Below are 23,302 nucleotides of genomic sequence, written 5' to 3'. Positions count from 1 at the left end.
CTCGTGCCTAGCTTTAACAGATACTCATGAGGAAAATTAAATAATTGCTAATGTTATCATATTGGAAGGCCTGCAGCAATATGTTAGAGAAAGAAAAGTGCTAAAACATGATTCCAGAGATAACATGCGCAAGGAAAAAATTGGAGAAGAGCAGATGAGAGATTCTATATGTAGCTCTACAAACCTGATAGATGTGGCAAATACATTACCTAGGAAATAAAAGACACTTAAAAGTGTATGTCCCAGTTCTCATCTCTTATACTGCTATTTCATATACCACAAATCTCTTCAAAATCTCACTATTTTATTATTCTCTCACAGGATACTCTGAAGCCTTATTTACAGCAATTCTCAAGATCCATAATAACATATTTATGTGTGTATTTATTTGTTTAAGCTCCGTAAAGGAAAAGACTGGGTTTTCTTTGTTTTTATTTAGTCCACCAATAAATATTGATCATCTTATTGGATAGATGAATATTTGCTGAGTGAATAAACAAAATAATGTTTATCTATTAATATGATTGTTTTTTCTCCTAGGCATCTGTCTAGCAAGAAAGTTTATCAATAAACTAAATAAACTTTATTGAATACATTTGACTTTCAAGCCTTAGCTAAATATATGTATTTTAATCATAAGTGCTTTCTAGTGTTACACTGTTTAAAATATTATCTTCTCTTTTTTTATACATTTATTAGTTTCTGTGTCTTAATTTTGGTTGAAACTATGTTCTCCATAACCATATAAAATTAGTAACATTTGATGACAAGTATTTTACATTTCAGACATATAGGCACCACCTTTAAATAGCACACGCTAAATAATTGTTGCTAGATAGGAATTCTAGGATCTTCAGGGTCTTCCATCATGCAAGCCCTTCTTTCACGACAGTGGTCATGGACATAAAATCCACTTTATTCCAAAAGAAGCCACTAGGTGGTGTGGCGGCTCAAGTCTAAAGCAAACTTCTGTTTACTTAGGAGTTTCCTACTATAATTCTAACCCTAACTTTCTATATGCTTCCATTCTTAGAGGTTTAAATAATGACTGTAGGGCCCTTGAACATAGGCTTCAAGATATTAAAAAATATAAATCAAAGCTTTTTATAGAGTGTCACTTAGGGAAGATGCCTCGAACAATTTTAGTTGAGATATATCCCCTCCCAAATGGGGTAATATTTCATTCATAACTTTATTAAACAAAGAGAGACAATTCTTGTATACAAAATATTTCTTTTTCTAAGATCTGAAAAGTTATATTTTAAAGAGCTAATTGTAATTAAATATGAAAAATTATTATAAAATTAGAAATACCTGCTGTAAAGTATCCCAAGGGCCACATCGAAGAATTTCCAGTTTATCCAAAACGGGTGTCATGTTGGCTGGGCATTTCACAGGTCTCTTTCTTCTAACAATTTTCTTTTGTTGATTTTGCTTGAAAATTTCAAGCCAAGGTTTACATGATTTTATCCAGGCTAGTCTCTTTTCTTCAATAGAATATAGAAGGGTTGACTCTGATACACAGCAGGTCATGCTTTCAGGTTCAGGTGCATTTTCATGGCATTTTTCTGAAATTTTTCTAATCTCAGATTTAAAAGAGTTGACTTCTTTAGATACCATGGAGCTTTCTGCATTATAGTCACTCAAGCCTTCACAAGGAGCATGTCTACCTAACACACAATCTTGGTCATTTCTTTTGCCTTCTCTATTTATCATGGTATCAGTTGTGTTAAAAATCACAATGCCACTATTCCAAGCATTGTCTTTTGGGTTCTCCTCAATTTCTTTGGATTTTGAATAAATTTCTTTCTCTTGTAATATTACATTTTCTCCTACATCTTTGGAATTTTCTGATGTTAGTGAGAGTGATTTTTGTTTCACTGAAATAACTAAAGTATCCTTATCTTTATATAATAATCCATTCTGTTCTTGTATCTCTTCTTTTTCTACTTTTTGTATCTTTTTCTGCTGATTATCTTTGATTATTTTCTGCGCTTCATTGGTTTTCACCTCGTTGATTTCTTGGTTATGTCCTAATATTATCTGGGTTTTTTGTCCTGTATTCTCATTTATGACATGTTTCATGATTTCTTCTTTTTGTGCATCAGACTTTAATTCTTGCAACGGAAACTGTTCTTTAAGATTTCCTTTTAGATCAGAGTTTCCCAATTCAGTTTTGTTATCTGTATTTTCATATTTTCTTTCTTGCTTGACCAATTCTTCTGAACATTGTTTTTTTGCTAGGTTTTCATTTTTTTCTTCCATTTTAAAATCTGCCAGAATTGTTTGGCTTGCTATAGATTCTTTTAACTTGACTTGTGTTGATTCTTTTAATATAGTCTGTCTACCTACATTTTCTTTCATATTTGATTCCTCAACTAGCCAAAGGAGAACATCTTCCTGCTTCTTTGAATTTTCATCCACTAGACTTTTGGCTCTATCACCTTTATCATTTGAAATATCTTCAAGACTTAAATGTTTGTTATTATATCCTCTCTCCTTTAATGCACTACTTATTATTAGCTGCTGGCTTGCATCTTCTCTTAATATTATTTTTTCCTTGCTTATTAGTTGCTCTCTTTCTTGTTTCACAATATTCTTTTTTTCTTCATATTCTTTTTCTCTCCTTTTCCTTTCCTCTTCCTTTTGCTTTTTTCTCTCTTCTTTTATCCTTTGTTCCTCCTCTAATCTTTTTTGATTTTCTTCCTCCTTTTGTCGTATTTTTGCTTCCTTTTCCTTCCACTCCTGTGCTTTCCTTTTCTTATTTTCAATTTGCTCTTTAATAATTGGGCCATATTTTTGATAGGCTACAAATGCTTTATATTTAGCTTGAATTTTAACAGCTGCATTATTCTTCTGTTTTAACAAACAATTTTTTTCTTTTTCTTGTTGGTCTTTAAATCTTGTTCTTTCTTCTTCCATTTGTAAATGCAAGTTTCTAATATACTCCTGAAACAAAGTAAGATACATGGTATCAGCATAAACTAAACATGAGATGTTACTAAAACGTCATCTGAAATGTAGATTGAAAACAAATACTAAAACTGAAGTCTTAATAAGGTTTCTATAAAATTTATTTACAGAAACTAAAGTCATTTATCTTAAAGGGTATTACTTTTTTAATATTTAGGAGATTAAATCATGTTGATAAGTTGATACTCTAATGTTACATGTATTCTAAGCCACCCAGATATAAATTGAAGATTTCCTTGAAGATAGAAAGCATATAAAATCAGAAAGACACAGAATAAGCAAACAAACAAGAACAACAACAAAAAGGAAACCACAGGCTAAAAACCATGTAGAAGAAAAGGACTTCAAACTTTCTGGAATGAGAGTTCTGATAAAGAAGACTCAGAGCTAGTATTGAGACTGCAAAAACAGGAATTATTTTGTGAAACTTATGGTACCAAGAAAGCCAGATAGTCCCTACATAAAAACAATATACAGAACCAGCCTACTCACATATCTTATCCCTTCTCAATGATCAAAATAGTTGATAACCACATACTACTGCATTTAATGAAATATTTAGTTAGGTGAGAAAATATTATTTTTACTAGAGTCCTAAACCAAAAGTAAGAAGATCAACAAAATTGAGCAAATATCTAATGGAAACTAACAAAAAGGATATGAGACTATATTTTAATCAGCAGAAGGAAGAACCAATTTCTGAGAAAATCGAACTATTAAATAAACTAGATAAAAATTTAAATAAAGATATTTTAGAAAAAATATTTAAACAGGAATAACTTCATATTTCAAGTGTTCAAATAAAAATGACTCACTTAAACCAATAATCAAAATAGAATGGCTGAATAGCTGATTACTTAAAAAAAAAACTTCAAAATGAGATGTTTTCCCCAAACAACAAATAATAACAAAGATAAAAATTATATGTCAGAGGTAAAGAAGATTAACACAGAAACTGCAACACATGACTACTAGGAGTTCCTGAATAAAGAACTGAGAAAAACTGAAGGGAAGAAAATAATAGAAAAATATGTTTTCTTAAAAACAACAACAAAAAGCCATGGGAGAAAGACCGAACATTGCATGCACACATACACAACACACTTAGACAGATGCTAGCAATATTTCAGAACTCTGGGGAATGTAAGCTGTTAGTTTTACTGTGCTGCTTTTTAGGTGGTGTGCCTTTTTTCCTCTGGATGCTTCCAACACTATTTTTCCTTTGTCTTGAATTTGAATAGTACTATTTAATTCCAAGGTGTGATTTCCTTTGTATCTCTCCTCCTTGGAAATTGTGTACCACATTTGAAAGTAGGGATTATTTTCAATTTTATGTACTTCCATATCTTAAACACTCAGAGAAGTGCCTGACCTAGTAGAAAACCAGTAAATATGTGTGGATGAATGTATAAAGTGAAAAATCCTAAAGCTTCAAAAGAATGTAAGGAAAAGGCATCAAATTTGCAATCATAGATAGCATAGGCAAAAATAAATAAATATGCAACGAAGTCATATCTTTACACTGTTAAAGGTGGTAATAAATCTGTATTCTACACCCGAAGAAACTGACCATTCATTTTTAAAAGCAAACTGAAAATATTTTCAATCCTGGCTAACACGGTGAAACCTTGTCTCTACTAACAATACAAAAAATTAGCCGGGCGCAGTGGCGGGCGCCTGTAGTCCCAGCTACTCGGGAGGCTGAGGCAGGAGAATGGCGTGAACCCGGCAGGCGGAGCTTGCATGAGCCGAGATCGTGCCACTGCACTCCAGCCTGGGCGATAGTGCGAGACTCTATCTTAAAAAACAAAAAAAACAAAACAAAATATTTTCAAATATGCAAACAAAGATTGAGAAAATCTAGCATCCAAAAATGTTTTTTGACAACTATTTAAGTGTATACTCCAGGAAATTAAAAATTGAGTCCAGAAATTGGAAGAAGAGTCAGGATTCAAAGAACACTAATAAACAAAGAAACCATTATCACTGAATACTTAAGTTTTTTGAATTGTCTTCTTTCTTCCATCATTTTACTTAAAGATGGCTTTTTGTTTTACTGTTACTCCTTTTTAGGTAATGTGTCTTTTATCCTCCAGATGCTTCTAAGACTTTATTTTTCCTTCGTTTTGAATTTCAATGATTGTACTATTTATTCCAAGGTAGCATTTTCTTTGTATTTATCCTACTTGGAAATTATTTTTTATCTTTGAATATGCTGGTTGATTTTTTAAAAACAATTTGAAGCCTTTTTAACCATTATCTCTTTACCTCATTGCTTCTGCCCCATTCTCTGTCTCCTCTCAAGATATGATACAAATTTTATATCTTTTCACCATGTGTGACATATTTCTTGTGCTGTTTTCCTCTTTTCGCAATTTTTTTTCTTCTCTGTGCTTTAATTTGGATATTTTCTATTGAACTGTCCCATTTCACTAATGGTCTCATCTGCTATGTCCAATCAAATTCACCCACTGAATTTTAATTTTATGTACTGGATTTTTTAAACTCTAGAATGTAGAGTTGGTACTTCATTATATATGCTATTTTTCTTTTCACATCACGTGTTTAAGTATTTTGCTACTGGATGATAATTATAGGTATTCTAACAGCTCTACTATACTTAACATTTGGATTATCTACAGGTGAGCTATTATTGTCTTTTTTTGTCACTTGTCATTCATATGACTCTGTCTCTTTACATGCTCAACCAGCTTTTTAATTTGACAATGTGTAGTAGACACCTACTTTTGCAGGAGTGGGTTTATATAAATTTAAAAAAGATTTGAAAGGAAAACAAAAAAGGATAATGTTTAGCTAAATAACAGGATTATGGGAGATATCTACTTTAAATTTGTAATTACTTAAAATAATTGTATATAAAAACTCTAGAGTAAATAAAAACTAAAACTTCATCAATAAATGTATCATCAGAACAATCTTATATTCAAAACAAGTTTAATTGTGTTTAGAAAAAGAGTAAGCTTTCATAATAATCTTTGAACATAAAGAAATATTCAAAATGGTACATTTCATCAAACCTTAAAAGAAATGTTAGAATTACAATTTTATATGGACAACACTCACCAAACCAGCTAACTCTCGTTTTCAAGACATTCTATTTCAAGAAGTGTTTCTGAGGATTAATAAATTTTTAATGCTGTAATAAACTAAAATCTTATACTACTTAGGCAGCACTATCTGAAAATAACCATTTCAAGCATAGTAATGTATTTCAAATAAAGAAAGCTTAATGTGCTAATTAAAAACAACAAATAGATACCTCATGCTGTTTAAATTTCTCTTTCCAAATTTTCTCTTCTTTATAGAGTTCATCATTCATCTTGTCCTGTTCTTGCTGAACATATGATAATAATAAATATGACTATACTCAAATATCAAAAATATTATGTTAATTATATATGATTCTCATAACATATATTTGTAAACAATAGTTAAAGATGACAACCCAACCAATGGCTTTCAATTTTTAGTACTGGGATAACAACTTTAATCTCAAACTGAAGTGTCACATAAATAATACCTAGGGTTTCCATTCTGAGAACATAAAGAAGTTTGCAACCTAGGACAGTTGTTGTATTTATTTGAGTATGTTTATTCACAGAATATAATGTATTGGCTCGAAACACTGTTGGGCATTGTAAAAATTACAATAATGTTTGTAAAATGGGTTTTGTGTTACAATTGTTTTCTCACCATGTCATACCATTTAACATAAATCAGTTCAATAAGTAATGGTTTTCTTTCAATAACTTTTTATCAACACATTCGATAAGACTCCTCAGAATAAACAAAGATCAGTAAAATACAACCCCCTTCTTCAAAAACTCTTCTGATAATGTGAAGACACTATCATAAATTTACACATTACCCAAAATCTAGCAGAATAAGTTTACTGCAAGAGAAAAATATAAAAAATCATAATGAACATGATAATTAGATCAGGAAAGGTTTTATGAGAAAGACTGTATTTGAAATCACTAGGTTTTCAAGAAGAGAAACATATTTTTGGCACTTATTAAACATTTTGAGCTAGGAAAATAATTACATCTCTGTTTTTATGAAAATCATCAGTTTACATTAGATAAAATTAAAAGAGAACTAAGGAGACAATGAGATCGGTGAGCAAATTATATTAGTGTGTTGCTGTAAGGGAACACCTGAGGCTAGATAATTCATAAAGAAAAGAGGTTTAGTTAATTCATGATTTTGCTGGCTGTACGGGAAGAACGTTGCCAGCATCTGGTTCTGGTGAGGCCTGAGGATGCGTTTACTCATGGTGGAAGAGAAATGGAGCCAGTGTGTCACATGGCAAGAGAGGGAGCGAGAGAGAGAGAGAGGAGAAAGTGCTAGGCTCCTTTTAACAGTCAGATCTTGTGGCAACTAACGGAGCAAACACTCAGTCATTACTATCAGGAGAGCACCAAGCTATTCATGAGGGATCCACCTCCATGACCCAAATACTTCCCACTAGGCCCCACCTCCAACACTGGTGATTCCATGAGATTTCGAGGGGATAAACATCCAAACTGTATCAGAAAGTATCGGAAATGACCATGTGAGAATCAGTAGGACCTTCTGTAGATAGGTAGCAAGAGTGAGAACAAATGCAAAGACAAGGTAAACATGAAACTGCCACAAATTACCAATTCATCAGATATTTTAAAAAGTGGGAAAAGTTCTTTGATCATTATCTCATATGAGCTATGGGAATTTTTGATGAGGTTTAAGCATGGAAGTAACGCATTTTTAAATAAATAGTTGTCTGACAGTGCTATGGATAAGTGTGAAAAATGTAAGACCAAAGGTAGGGAGACCAATTAGAGAATATAGTAAATATCCCAAGTTAGACCCTCAGGCAGCTTGAACTACAAAGGAGCTGTAAAGTACATGGATGAGAAGATGGCTAATACAATAATTGAAGGGAAGATAGTAATAAAAAAGAAGGAAGAATAAAACATTACCTTCATTTTTCTATCTTGGACTAATGATGATAATGTGGCTTATCAAAACGAAGAATCCCAGGGAAGAACAACTCGGAAAGAAAGACAATGCATTCAGTTTTAGATACAGAAAGTTCTCTGAGTGTGCAGTTTTTGTAGGAGAGTTATGTAGTCTACCTTGTTTTGATACAATTGTAGATTTGGTTATCAACGGTCATTTGTTTTAAGCACCAAGGCATAATAAAGGACACATTAGGGAATTTATTAAGATGAAATTATCAAGGGTGGAGGTATATGGAGTAAGAAAAGAAAGGGACAAAAATAGAATCCATGATGTTAGTTCCTACCCAAATCTCAGGTTGAACTCTACTCCCCAGTGTTGGAGGTGGGGCCTGGTGGGAGGTGTTTGGATCATGGGAGCAGGTCCCTTATGAAGGTCTTTGACCATTCCCTTGGTGATAAGTGAGATTTTGCTCTGAGTCCACATTAGATCTGGTCATTTAAAAGTGTGTGCCACTTTTAAAAATTACCCAGTCTCAGGCATTTTCTTTATAGCAATGCAGGAACAGCCTAATGGAAAACACAAGGACAGAGAGAGAAAATGAAGTCTAAAATGGAGATCAATGAGTAATTGCCAAAGATGTGACAGAATCAAGACAATGTGATCTCACAGAAGTCAAGGGAAAGTAAAATGGTCAACCATCAAATTTTTGCTGGCATAAAATGCTACAGAGGCCAAAATAGCTGAAAACAACCTGCAAGTATAATACATAGAAGTCATTGGTTATCTTCCTCAAGAGCAGTTTCATTCAGTGTGGTAATGCTGCAAAAAACCTAGCAGGATTAGAATTGGATGAGAAATGAAAAAAATGATACAGTATAAATAACCACTCTTTAAGAAGCCTATCATACACAGCCTTTAAAAAGCCAATCAAAGAACAGCTAAAGAAAAACATAAGAATGATCTCATGATTTTTCTTTTATTTTTAGGATGGGAGGAAATTGAACATGCTTATAAACAATAAAAAAGGAGGAAGATGATAGGAGTGTTTCAGCATATAGAAAAAGCATGTGTAGGTTGAAAATGATAAAATATAAAGTAGAGGAGGAAAAGCTAACCTTTGGCAGAAGGAAAAAACATTTCTTCCTGGGATAGGAGGGAAGGCCAATAATAATATTAAAAAGGATGAGTACAGATGTTGATACTAAATAGCTGTGGAATTAAAAGAGAAAGTTCGTATTTGATGCAAAAAAATGTTATGTGATTATTTGCTAATAATGAGGGGGGAGGAATTGGGTGTAATTCTTAAGAGATTTATGATTGCTATTTTGGGGAATGGAGAGGCAGCTAACAAACAACCCAGGAAAGAACTACTGACAGAAGGTAAATTATATATTTGGAGTCAATCATACAAAATGTGGGCTAGTCCCATCGGAAACTTTTAAGCTCCAAGGCATAATGAATTAGGAATTCATTACACCTAATATAATTGCATTTTCTTAAATCATAATTATATGATAAATTGCAAATTAGTTTCAAAAAATAAGTTATAATTCTTTGAGGGTGGGATTTGCTGTTAGATCTCTTTTGCATCATCTAAGCGCATAGCTGAATGCTTTGCCCTTAAGGTAGTCAGCAAAATTTGGTTATAAAACGAATAAAAACGACAACTTTGCTGAATAGGATTGAAATCAGATGTTTCTTAAATCTGAAAATACTACTAATACTTCATAGCAATTATGCATTTTAGTACAAACCAACAAATACTACTCCAATAATCTACATTATACTCAATCCTATTTTGGATTTTTTTTTTTTAAAGCTTTTGATCTCAGAAATGACTATGTCATTCTGGTCTATGGGAAAGAAAACGTAACTAAAGGAAAATTAAAGATTCATATCTTACTATTAGAAAAAGTCATGGCATAACTGGTTTTACAATATTACAATTTATTTTAATGTGTTTATTTTCTTTTTTCTTTTTTTTTTTTTGAGATGGAGCCTTGCTCTGTCACCCAGGTTGGAGTGAAGTGGCACGATCTCGGCTCACTGCAAGGTCTGCCTCCTGGGTTCACGCCATTCTCCTGCCTCAGCCTCCGGAGTAGCTGGGACTAGAGGCGCCCGCCACTACGCCCGGCTAATTTTCTGTATTTTTAGTAGAGACGGACTTTCACTGTGTTAGCCAGGATGATCTCGATCTCCTGACCTCGTGATACGCCCGTCTCGGCCTCCCAAAGTGCTGGGATTACAGGCGTGAGCCACCGCGCCCAGCCTTTAATGTGTTTATTTTCTACATAGTCAAGAAATGAAATGTCCTCAACATGGAGGATTAAAAAATGCTGAACAAGCTAATGTTCTTTATATGCAACACTCAAACCCAGCAAGTTCTGGATAATGTATAAATCAACTTTAATCATGAAAGATAGAGAAGTCAGTCATGCCTGTTATCCAAATATTCTAAGGTTCTCATGACCTGCAAGTAGGCTCCTAAAATCCACCAGTTTCTCAATACCGATATACCACCACTATGATCTGATTGTGTGGATCTCCAGGGGGAAAACAACACCAACAACACATACGACAGAAATGAAAACAGTACAAAACTTCACACCAAAAAGTTTCCAGTTCAAGGAAGTAGCTTAATTATGAAGGTGGGGCACAGACTGTCCCTAAATGGTTGAACTACTTTTGAATATGTTTTACATGTCATATGCCAGACCATATAGCAAGGTTAATGCATACTCAAGAATTTTTCATTGCTTTTTCCAATGTTTAGAAGCATATAAAGAAAAACAACAATTTATATTGTAAATTTCAGACTATCCACGATGACCCTTGAAATTCATAGACTCCATTGGCCCCCAAGATCAGAAGTGTGTCTGACCTTCCAATGAATTTCAATAAAAACTAATCAAGAAGCTCATATTAAATACTGTTAATTCACAGTCAATTTCTTCCTCTATCAAAGAGTAATTAAAAGTCATACTATTAAGCTCAATCTGCACCACAATCCAAATATCAATATTCTTCAGAGGTAGCTACTGATTTTAAAAATACATGAAAAACAAAAGCAAAATACCTTCTGAATATTCTCTAATTTCTTCTTTTCAACTTTAAATTGTTTCATCCAGCAATGTCGCTTTTCTTCTTCTTCTTGAAATTGTTTTTCTTCTCTATCCCTCTGAGCTTTGAGAGTTTCTTTCTCTTTATCTTCTAATTCCTTCTGTTTCTCTTGCCAAGCCTCAAAAGATTGTCTACATTTTTCTTCCACTTCACAGTATCCAAAATTTATATCAGCATCATCTGCACTCATGAAGAAAAACAACATCATTATTTGTAAGATCAAAACTGTCAAAACTAATTCTAAGTATAAAAGTAACTTTTTCTGAATTTCTTTTTTTTTAATTTTACTTTAAGTTCTAGGGTACATGTGCACAACATGCAGGTTTGTTACATATGTATACATGTGCCATGTTGGTGTGCTGCACCCATTAACTCGTCATTTACATTAGGTGTGTCTCCTAATGCTGTCCCTCCCCCTTTCCCCCACCCCATGACAGGCCCTGATGTGTGATGCTCCCCTTCCTGTGTCCAAGTGTTCTCACTGTTTAATTCCTACCTATGAGTGAGAACATGCGGTATTTGGTTTTTTGTCCTTGCAATAGTTTGCTCAGAATGATGGTTTCCAGCTTCATCCATGTCCCTACAAAGGACATGAACTCATCCTTTTTTATGGCTGTGTAATATTCCATGGTGTATATGTGCCACATTTTCTTAATCCAGTCTATCATTGATGGACATTTGGGTTGGTTCCAAGTCTTTGCTATTGTGAATAGTGCTGCAATAAACATATGTGTGCACGTGTCTTTATAGCAGCATGATTTATAATCCTTTGGGTATATACCCAGTAATGGGATGGCTGGATCAAATGGTATTTCTAGTTCTAGATCCTTGAGGAATCTTAAAGTAAAAAAATAATGTCAACATATTCCCAAAGCAAGAATATGCAACAATAAAATACACTGTTGAATAGACATAGAAATTTCACTGAACTGAATAAAGTCACATAAGTTGACTTAAAATATTCCACAAAACTTAATATAAAAATAAAACCCACAAGTGTGTGTGTGTGTGTGTATGTGTGTCATTAAGAAATAGTTAAGAGATACTTAAGAGATACTAAATAAAGTCAGGGATAGTCAAATCTATTGCAATCAGCTGAACATGTGGAAAAAATATTTAAATCAAGTAAATTTAGAAGGCATAAAAGTCTATGATGATATGTAATTTAGTAAGTATAGCAAAGGCACAATAATCTTCAAACATTGTAATTGCTTTTCTAAATATCAAAAGAACAAAAATCAACTGTCCAATTTTTTTTAGATAACTATGATCAATCATATAAAAATTAACAAACATATCATTAAGCAATTTAGTCCACCTGGTAAAACATGTTCATCCATAGGCAAGTCATGAGGACTAGGCTCAGGAACAAAATCAGGAATGGCACAATCAGTTTTACTTCTCATAAATTCTTCTTTTTCTATTTCAGATAATATCTAAGAGGTTAAATGAGTACCAATGATTAAAGAAAATCAAAATAGAGAGTAAAGCTGTCATTTTCATAATACATTAAATATTTATATGTATATACCAAGAATTTTAATGTACTCCAGATTTCTCTCAAATACAAATCTGCAGCACATTGATAATTATTCTCTTTACAATGAATAAAAAAGTTTTCCCATGCAAGCATTAGTAACCCTCCTTATGTTTTTCAGAACTCTAATAAGTCTTTAATATTATTTAATATTATTCCACAATATTCAATTAAACCATCTGACAATCACTTCAAAATGTTTCTACTAATGTTTTCCTTTTAATATATTTCTATTTTTCTGACTGTAGTGACTGTTCACATACACAAACTTTTTATATATTCTATATGATACAAAAGAGAACTATTCTCTAACCTAAATTATATATACATCATTTATATCAATTATTTTCCATAATTATATTTTCACCATACTATAGTTGGAAAGATACAGGCTATTTATTCCAAGGAAGTAACACTATAATAATTTTAAATTAATATTTCAAATTTGAGTATTACAAAAAATTCAATAGAGTAAAACATTAAAAAAGAACAAGAGATATATAAGCAATTTTCAAATTATGTTAAACACATTAGGGAGGAGAAATAGGTGAAAGGAGAGAAAGTTGGATAAAATGAGAGGTAATAGAAGAAAACCTAGGCATTACCATTCAGGACATAGGCATGGGCAAGGACTTCATGTCTAAAACACCAAAAGCAATGGCCACAAAAGCCAAAATTGACAAATGGGATCTAATTAAACTAAAGAGCTTCTGCACAGCAAAAGAAACTACCATCAGAGTGAACAGGCAACCTACAAAATGGGAGAAAATTTTCGCAACCTACTCATCTGACAAGGGGCTAATATCCAGAAACTACAATGAACTCCAACAAATTTACAAGAAAAAAACAAACAACCCCATCAAAAAGTGGGCGAAGGACATGAACAGACACTTCTCAAAAGAAGACATTTATGCAGCCAAAAAACACATGAAAAAATGCTCACCATCACTGGCCATCAGAGAAATGCAAATCAAAACCACAATGAGATACCATCTCACACCAGTTAGAATGGCGATCATTAAAAAGTCAGGAAACAACAGGTGCTGGAGAGGATGTGGAGAAATAGGAACACTTTTACACTGTTGGTGGGACTGTAAACTAGTTCAACCATCGCGGAAGTCAGTGTGGCGATTCCTCAGGGATCTAGAACTAGAAATTCCATTCGACCCAGCCATTCCATTACTGGGTATATACCCAAAGGACTATCAATCATGCTGCTATAAAGACACATGCACACGTATGTTTATTGCGGCACTATTCACAATAGCAAAGACTTGGAACCAACCAAAATGTCCAACAATGATAGACTGGATTAAGAAAATGTGGCACATATACACCATGGAATACTATGCAGCCATAAAAAAGGATGAGTTCATGTCCTTTGTAGGGACATGGATGAAATCGGAAATCATCATTCTCAGTAAACTATCGCAAGAACAAAAAACCAAACACCACATATTCTCACTCATAGGTGGGAATTGAACAATGAGAACACATGGACACAGGAAGGGGAACATCACACTTTGGGGACTGTTGTGGGGTGGGGGGAGGAGGGAGAGATAGCATTGGGAGATATACCTAATGCTAGATGACGAGTTAGTGGGTGCAGCGCACCAGCATGGCACATGTATACATATGTAACTTACCTGCACATTGTGTACATGTACCATAAAACCTAAAGTATAATAATAATAATAATAATAATAATTTTAAAAAATGAGAGGTAAAAGTCAATCTAAGAAGTGAATCTTTAGGAGAGACTTTCTCTTAAATCCATTTGTGGGATTTTAACTTAATAAACTGCTAAGGCTCTTCTTATTTTTTAAGTAAGTTTTTCTTTTATTTGTTTCTAAAAACTACTATAAAGTATTGTAAATTTAAATTTTCTATAACGTCTCTGCAGGAACATAGTACATTCCTAAGAAAGACTAAATAAGAGTATATTCATTATTTTCCTCAGAATTTTTAGACAACAAAATTTGTGTAATATAGTTCTACTATTTTATCTACATGCACACTAAATTGCCAGGTATAAATGGCTCAACCCACCACTTTTAATATTCTTAAACACTGAAAATTGAGTGCTTTTATATCATATGCCAGAAGAAACCATAAAACCACAGATGATTTGCTTAAAAATAATTAAATTTTTAATATTTAAATCGGTGAACTTAAAATCAGTGAAGTATCAATCTTGTGTAAGAGAGAAAATTTCTAATTGTAATAGTGAATATTTTAAGTCAAATATTGAATATATACCTTAATTAATTGCTCTGAACTTTCTTCATATTCAGTTGACAGTCCTGTTCTTAAATGCATATGATTATTAGAAACTGCTCCATAACTACAACCTAGAGAAAGAAAAAATACATATAACTTCCAATATTAGAGTATAATACAACATCTCAAAATTTCAAACCCTTTCTTAATTTTTAACCTCAAATTCTATCAGGGTATATTGTCGATCAGTAAGAGTAACTCAGAATAACAGAAAAATTATTAAGAATAAACAATAGAGGAAATCTGTTATCTTTATTCTAAAAATAAAAGTAATAAATTTCTAAAGTGCTTTGACTCTATCATTTTCCATATTCTAGTGCCTGAAGTTTATTTCCCAGGCAAAAAGAATCATGCCTGGCTTGATATTGCAATGGCACCTTGATTAGAAATCAACAAAAATTCAACTCTGCCACAAACCAGACATGACCTTGCACAAGATATTGAAAACATTTTAATAAAAATATTAATTAAAAAATTATAATTATTACCATGTAAATGAAGAGGAATTATATTTCTTATTTTATGAGTTGTTGAATTTTATAATTTTTTAATTGTGTGTGCAGATGTAGTTATGTTTATTTTCTTTCATTCAATTAATATGTTATAACATGGTAATATTTCCTAATAGCAAACTAACTTTACAGAGGACCATTCGGCTGGCTCACTGATTATTCACACCTATTTTGTCAGATATTATAGATTTTCTTTTAACACCTATTCACTACCTTTCTGGCATGCTTTCCTGTGTGAGAGGTCGAAAAGAAAAAAATGACATCATCCAGATACCTTTGCAGCTAGATTTCTGAGAGTGATTTAGTTTATGTTCATAAATATATTTACATAACTCTTTTTTTTCATAAATTATTATGTCTAAAGGGAGGCAGGTGATGATATTTTTATTTCTATGAGCCAGAATGTGGTAGAGGGAGCTTGGAGTTGGGAGACAGGAGTGTATAGTAGAGGATTAATGTCTCTGAACTTCTTAAGTATAGCAGACAGCAGCTTCTGATGCAGCCCAGTTTTATGATATACATGTGGGGTTTTTTCTACACCTTGGATGTTTAGACTAGAGACTGCTTCTTCAGTCTTATTAATAATTCAGTTACTTATTCTAGTAGACAGTCCCCAAAGATGTTTCTCCCAAAGAATCACACCTACTGGTATACATACCCTGTGTAGTTCCCTCTCACATAGGACATAGGCTGATCCTGCATGACCATCAGGATGTGGCAGAAATGACGCATGATGTCTGAGAAAAGATCATGATAAGCCCTACAAGGTTCCACCTTGGTCTCTTGGTATTTTGCTGTAGAACACTTCTCAGAATCTACATGATCTGAGGAGCGAAAGCCACAGAGAGAGGCTACAGGTAGGTGCCTCCAGTTGAAAGCCACATCTGAACTCTCCAGCCAACAGGTGGCATCAATAGCCAGACATTTTAATGAGCTATTTTTTTTTGTAATCCAGTCAAGCCTTCAGATGACTACAGACTTAATCAACATCTGACTATAAATGCATGAAAAACCCAAGCAAGAACTGTCCAGGTGAGCCCAGTCAACCAACAGAACCAAAAGATATAATAATAAATTATTTTAACTTTCTAACTTTGTTTCACAGCAATAAATATTCAGAACATCTATCCTTATAAAAATAAACAAAAAACCTTACTGCCCATAAAACAGCTAGTGCCCCTTCTCTACAACTGAGAACCCCGATCAATACATCTATATTTATAACACAGCAATAAATATTCAGAACATCTCTCCTTATAAAAATAAACAAAAAAACTTACTGCCTAAAGTAGCTAGAGTGTCTGTTTACTACAACTGAGAACTCCAATCAATACATCTATATTCATAAATGAAACTAGCTTCTAGTTTCTTTTATCTGGGCTATGCTTGTACAATTTTGATCTGAAATATATAGCTTTTAGAAACAAAGTATTTTTGCTCCTTAATAGGTTGTAAGAATTTAGTTGTAACATCTTTCCTAGTTTAGCAACATTTGAGAAATCTCTTTCCACCTCTTTGCCATATTATTGATTTGTTTTTCACTTTCTCAAATAATTTTGATAATTTAAGTTTTCTTGAAAAATCATTAATTTAATTAATTTTAATTTAAACTATCATCCTGTGTAACAAATAATGTAATAAATAATTTAGATTAAATAATTCATATAAGAATGAATACGTAATGTAAATTATTAAATTATTACACAGGATGATAATTTAAATTAAATTTCAATAAATTCAAATTTAATAAATAATACATATTAGTACAATTTAATGAATAATAAACTTATGATAATAAATTTAATAATTTTAACAATTATTTTAATTTAATAAATTAAAATAATTAATTTTAATAATTTATACTGAAAATAATTAATTATACTAATATAAATTTAATAATTTTAAATAATTTAAATAATTAACCATTTTAAATAATTAAATTAAATTTTCTGGGAAAATTATTTTATTCATTATGATTGTCAAATATCTTTTATAAGGCTCTGATTTATTTGACCTTGTTAGAGATCAGATTAGATTACATTAGATTAGAGTCATATACAAGATCTCATAATTTTCTAAACCACTGCTGTAACTGTAGTTGTATCTCAATTCATGTAACTAATTTCTACAATTGTGTTTTCCTTGATTTTTTTTATAATTAGGCTATAAATAGGCTGTATAACTGTTAATGTATTTATATTTTCAGTGTTTAAACCTTAGTAAAAATAAACAAAACATGTCAACATTCTTCATAATTCAACCATAGATAATCATTGTCAAAATATACAGTAAACCTTTACATAGCAATTCATGCTGGTGTTCGGGACAAAATTCTTGGAGCCACCTTCCTTTCTTCATTTTGTACCAGTCCACCAATATATGCTTCTCTTTCTACCTTAAAATAATGTCCAGAATATGACCATATTTCTTCATGTCTACTCAAACCACTCTCATCTCTTGTCATATTATTGCAATAGTCTTGCAGTAGCTTGACTGCCTCAAGGCATATTCTCTACACAGTCAACAGAATGATTGTTTCCAAATAAAATTCAGATACTGTCATTGTTTACTCAAAATTTTTTATATGTTGAGAACAGAATCCAAAGTCCACAAAACAGTTTGGAAGAGCCCTATATCATCTAATCCCTTGTTTTCTCAGATACAACCAGAAACGTTTACTTGCTGTTATTCAAACATATTAAATCCACTCAGTGGGCCTTTATACTTCCCTCTTTCCAGAATTACAGGCTTCCTAGATAACCACGTGGCTCAGCTTTACATTCATTAAGTCATTGCTCAAATATCACCTTTTCACAGAGAACTTCCCTGACTATTTAAAATAGCAAACTCCAGTCTCTATCTCCTTACATTTTTTTCCTTCATAGCAGTTATCACTATTGAAATATTGCATATTTGTTTATTATCTGTCTCCCTACACTGGAACATTAAAACAGAGAAACAGAATCTTTGTCTGTTTTGTTCACTGCTGTATTCTTAGTGACTAGAACACATTCTATCACAAAGCAATATTTATTGAATGAATATGAATATCTACACTGTAATTTATACTAATACATAAATGCCATTTAATTTAAAAATAGCTTTTAAGATATCATGAATATTTTTTACGTTAAATATTTGTCTATGTCATTTTTTAAAATAGGTTTATTAGTCAACAAAAAAGGTCTTGTTGAACATTTAGAATGCTGCCATTTCTCATTATAAACCAAGCCAAGGTTAATTCTAATTAAATCTTTGATCTTTCCATTAGTCTTAGAACAATTCCAAGAAGTAAATTTGCACAATTCAAGCAAAATACTGTTGGGCTTTTCAAACAAATGATAATATTTTTCCCAAAAAAAGATGTATATACTAATATTGCTAAAACAGTCTCTTGATAAGTTGTATTTTCTTTAATATAAAATAATAGGATGTCTGGTATTAATTAGGACTTCCGAAACAAAATGCTGATGGTATTTACTGAAGACCTAAGAAAGATAGTAAAAAAAAAATAATGAATGAACTAAACCCAACAGTCCAATATACTGTAGATATATTAGAAATACACTAAATGTATACACATGTGCACAGTAAGAGATAAGAACTTTAAGCAATTTAGTTTACTAAATTATAATCTGTTCATACTTACAGAAAGCTTATCTGCCAGACAGATGAAAATAGTACTTACTTAAAATATCAGTATCTTCCAGGTCCTGAAGAATGAGCTCTTCAACAGCTTTACTCCTGTTCTTTATGATGTTAATACAATGAAGAACTGATTCTGGTAATTCAACTGAATCCTAAAAATTTGAATAATACAAGAAACTGTGAAAGTGTTTATTATCAAAATTATGTGTCAAATTTTGGACCCTTCATTCCACATCAAAAATGTGACCAAAACATGTAAATGAAGTAAAAAGGTTCCATACAAACAGCATAGTTCAGACAAATATATTTGGCTAGAGTTTACTTTTAATTTTCAGGTGGTTATGCATTTCAAGAAAACTCTAAGAAAACAAATGAAAAGAGTTACCTACACATCACTTTCGTTAACTTTATTAGAGGCTGTTTATTTTTGAATGCCCTCAATAGTTGTATGTATTTTTAGATTAATTCCAACTTCAAATAAATATTATCAAATATTAATCAAAACTGCAAGATTATTTTTTCAAAATATTTAATGTCAAACTAATACCTGATATAATTATTTATTACATTCAAAACTGGCTTTGTGATTATCATACACAAATTTAGTCACATTTGTGAGCTATTATAAAATATCTACCAATATAGCCTATGTAAATCGATTTGTAAATTTTCTAAATAGCTAAATATATTGATATGCAAGATGCAAAAATAAAATTCCTTCCTCCATAAACACCGTAACTAGTTAGAAAATATAATGCAAATAAATAATATTCATAACAACAAAATACTTGAAGCATCTAGGAACAATTTTAATAATAATCTTGAAGTTACACATATCTACGTGATGACAACACTTCACTGAGGGACCTCAAGCATGGCATCAATGAAACAATAAAAATGTTTCTATATGGAAGAACATGATATGCATCTGCTTTTATTTAACTAAAAACAAATATTGTCTGCCATACTGGGTTTTCATGTGTTGAATTTAGGATTTACAGCCAGCTTTATTTTCTCTATCCTAACTAATGGATTTCAGTGTTTAGTTTTGAGAATGAACATCAGAAGATAATGAGAAAATATTACCTTTCTTTTAGTACTACAGAAAAGCATGTAAAATTATATGTCATAAAATGAGTCCTGATAAAGTAGTGTATTAAAAATAGTGACAAAAATATCAATTCTACTTTTCTGACATCTGTCCTGCATTGAGATTTCTATTTCTTGTTTAACTAAGAAACATTTTAAGATACCTGGATTATAGAGATTGTTGTTATGTCCTGGGAAATATAGTTCATAATCTCTAAATCCTTAGTTAATAATTTTTTCCCCTGGTAATAATACTTACATTGATTCTAAGTGATATAAATAATAGTGAGGTATCTTAATTGAAACAGAAGGGCTTTAAAATTTTCTTCTTCCTTTATATAAAAAGGTATAATAAAATAAAATACAATCCATTATTCTGTTGGATTTCATATTCAAATAAAGAATTTCAGATTTTTTTGTCTCATTTAAATGAGCTCTGGATAAAAGACATAATAATGTAACAATATTAATTTTTCTAAATGTAGTAGGTAGGTTTAGTGCAATCCTAATAAAATACAAAGTTCTGAAATCTTTAAAAAATTTTCTTTTTCAAAAAAAGCTTAGTTAAGATTTTCAAATAATAAAACGATGTGAAGAATTTGGTCCACTCAATATTTACTACAACAGTAGGAAAATAATGAACAAAGTAATGGAAAAGAATAGACAACCTTGGATAGATCATATGTACAATAACTATCAGTAAGACATATGACAAATCAATTGAGAAAAGTTAAACAAGAGACACTGGAAATATTAGCTCAATATGTGCAGGAGATTTTCAAATTAGTTCTACATTTCATAACATTCCTGAAAATAAATTCCAGTTGGATTAAGGATATTGGTATAAATGAATAAATCTATGAATAAACTCTGTAAGCATATAAACATTGGTAAAAATACACCAAATAAAAGGATAATTTGTTTTATTTCCAAAAGTAACCATTTTGATATGTCAAAAGATTTCATATACATTTTTCTTACCATGTAATTTAATCATGCTAAAATGTTCACAAGTAAAAACAAAAATCAGGATACAAATATATATAATGATAATCCCAATTTTACGAAGATGTATAGGTGACTATATATATTCAATATAATTTATATTTATATAAATTGTTTATAGCAATGCTGCTAAAAATGAGAAGTATATAAAAATATCCTGAGAAAAGTAATATTTCTCCTGAAAAGCCTACTCCTGTTAAAAAGCTCAAAAGTGCAATACTCACTGTATCACTATCATCACTCTGGGTTTCTGATTTTGTATCACTCTCAATGTCTTCTTTTTCCAAAGAGGAAATGCTGAGTTTATCCAATTCAGCTTCTATTTCTGCTTTCAGCTTTGCATCATCATCATCGTCCATTATTCTTCATAATAAAGCACAGAACTGCTTTAAAAAATGAAGAGGCTAATATGTCACTAAAAATTATGCGTTCTCTAATTTGTCATACCAATCCAACATATTTATTTAAACATGTTTTAATTTAACAAACTTTTATCACACCTTATTATGGTTACACCAAACATTGTTTTATCTCTTCAATCATTCTTTTTAAACTTTGACTACAAAATGATCAACTGTAATTGTACGCTAATACTCTTATTGATTTATATGTTTATATAATTGCACTATATATAATAAAGATCAGAATTGTTTATAAAATTTGTTTCAGTTATTAATACATATAAATGTAGGTATGTATGCATGAGTTGCAATGTAATATGTGTTTTTGTTAATGTTCTGTTTTTTATTTTTCACTGTTGGTCTTAGTCCCAAAAAAGGTTTGAAAACGTACTAGTCAGCTATCATTTTATTTTTCATGACACTAGTTTAAACTTCTTTTTTTCTTTCCTCAAGGGCCTGACCTTTCCACCTGTCTTCTTGTTCTTTTCTTCATTCCTTCTTTCCATCCTCTTTCCCTTTCGTTAATTCCTCCTTTCACTCTACTCAATCATCTCAAAATCAGTTCTACCCATAACTTCCACCCTCACTCACTCAAAAATAAAAAATAAAATAAAAAAAGGAAAAGAAAGAAAAGAAAAGAAAAACAAAATGAAATGAAACTCCAGACAGAACCAGGGCAAAATATTATCCTGCAATGGAACTCAAAGTGCATTTAAAAAGCTTTATTAGAAGGAAAGTTAGATTTTTTTTTCTATGCCTACAAAGCAAAATGCACAGGTATACTAAACTTTATGTAGAAAGAGAGGCAGGAGAGTACGGTGGAGGTAAGAGTCATTTCCTTTACATGACTCTCTCTGTTCATCTACTGGCTCTTTAGATCACCCCTGTCCAATTACATATTTGAGCACTTACGCAAGTTTAAATTTTCTATTAGCAACTTTTTGAAAACAAAAGAGAATCAAGTGCAATTAATTTTTATAATATATTTTACTTAACCCAATATATTCAAAATATTTCAACGTGTAATAACAAAATTAATTATTAATATCTTTGCAAAGAGTTTATATTCTTTCTTTGGACAGTAATTCTTAGAAATCTGTTGTGTGTTTTACACCTGCAGCACATCTCAGTTAGGATTAGCTGCATTTCAAGTCCTCAATAGCCACGTGCAGTTAGTGGTTACTGTATATGACGTGCAGTCATAGATGGGTCTCACTGTAAATGGGCTACATTAAAGTGTTCTAAGCTGATAACGAATCACTTGGAGTTCACTAAAGCTGTCAAAAGTAGAAAAGCTTAAGGAACTCCGCCTTCAACCCCTGTAAAGAAAGGGGAGAGAAATCTACTTTATAAGGTTCATATAAATTATATATTACCAAAAAAAAAAAAAAAGAAAGAAAGAAAGAAAGACAGAAAAAGAAAGGGTGGAAAGGAGGGCGACAAGAAGGGAAGGAAGGAAGGAAAAGAATGTCAATTGGTTTGTGGGGAGCGGTGAGTGAGTAACCATCGAATGATCCCTACATAGCCAAGACATCTCTTTAAGTTTTGAACGAGCTCTCGAAATCTCCAGGGTGGAAGGGAGCCTCGAGCTTCGCAGAGCCGCACAGCCATCCCCCGACCCGCGGTCTCTCCCTTTCCTGGAAGTCTGGCCAGGCAGAGAGAGTCCCAGCTCGGCCTGAGCTCCCACAGCTGTTCACCTCCCCCAACAGAAATTCCAGCCTTAAGGCCCCGGCTCACCCCTCAGCAGCGAGATTCCTTGGCTTTGTTGTGAG

The 23,302-nt window shown here is 31.9% G+C and overlaps 1 protein-coding gene across 1 annotated transcript in view; it reads right to left on the bottom strand.

The window, feature by feature from the left end:
- LRRIQ1 (leucine rich repeats and IQ motif containing 1) overlaps nucleotides 1-23,294 on the bottom strand; it is a 234,048-nt gene extending 210,754 nt beyond the window's left edge. Inside the window, exons 1-9 of the mRNA XM_063646532.1 lie at nucleotides 23,052-23,294; nucleotides 21,992-22,849; nucleotides 21,354-21,492; nucleotides 19,076-19,187; nucleotides 14,855-14,946; nucleotides 12,377-12,494; nucleotides 11,015-11,238; nucleotides 6,254-6,328; nucleotides 1,315-2,949 (exon numbers count right to left, since the gene is read on the bottom strand). Of these exons, the coding sequence (XP_063502602.1) occupies nucleotides 1,315-2,949; nucleotides 6,254-6,328; nucleotides 11,015-11,238; nucleotides 12,377-12,494; nucleotides 14,855-14,946; nucleotides 19,076-19,187; nucleotides 21,354-21,492; nucleotides 21,992-22,023 (2,427 nt within the window). The 5' untranslated portion in view covers nucleotides 22,024-22,849; nucleotides 23,052-23,294. The remainder of the gene's footprint in view (nucleotides 1-1,314; nucleotides 2,950-6,253; nucleotides 6,329-11,014; nucleotides 11,239-12,376; nucleotides 12,495-14,854; nucleotides 14,947-19,075; nucleotides 19,188-21,353; nucleotides 21,493-21,991; nucleotides 22,850-23,051) is intronic.
- Between the last annotated feature and the right edge of the window lie 8 nt (nucleotides 23,295-23,302).

This window comes from Pongo pygmaeus, chromosome 10 (genome assembly GCF_028885625.2).
Source record: "Pongo pygmaeus isolate AG05252 chromosome 10, NHGRI_mPonPyg2-v2.0_pri, whole genome shotgun sequence".
NCBI lineage: Eukaryota > Metazoa > Chordata > Mammalia > Primates > Hominidae > Pongo > Pongo pygmaeus.
Note: the sequence above shows the minus strand (reverse complement) of the source record. Positions and strands in the feature narration are given on the sequence as shown.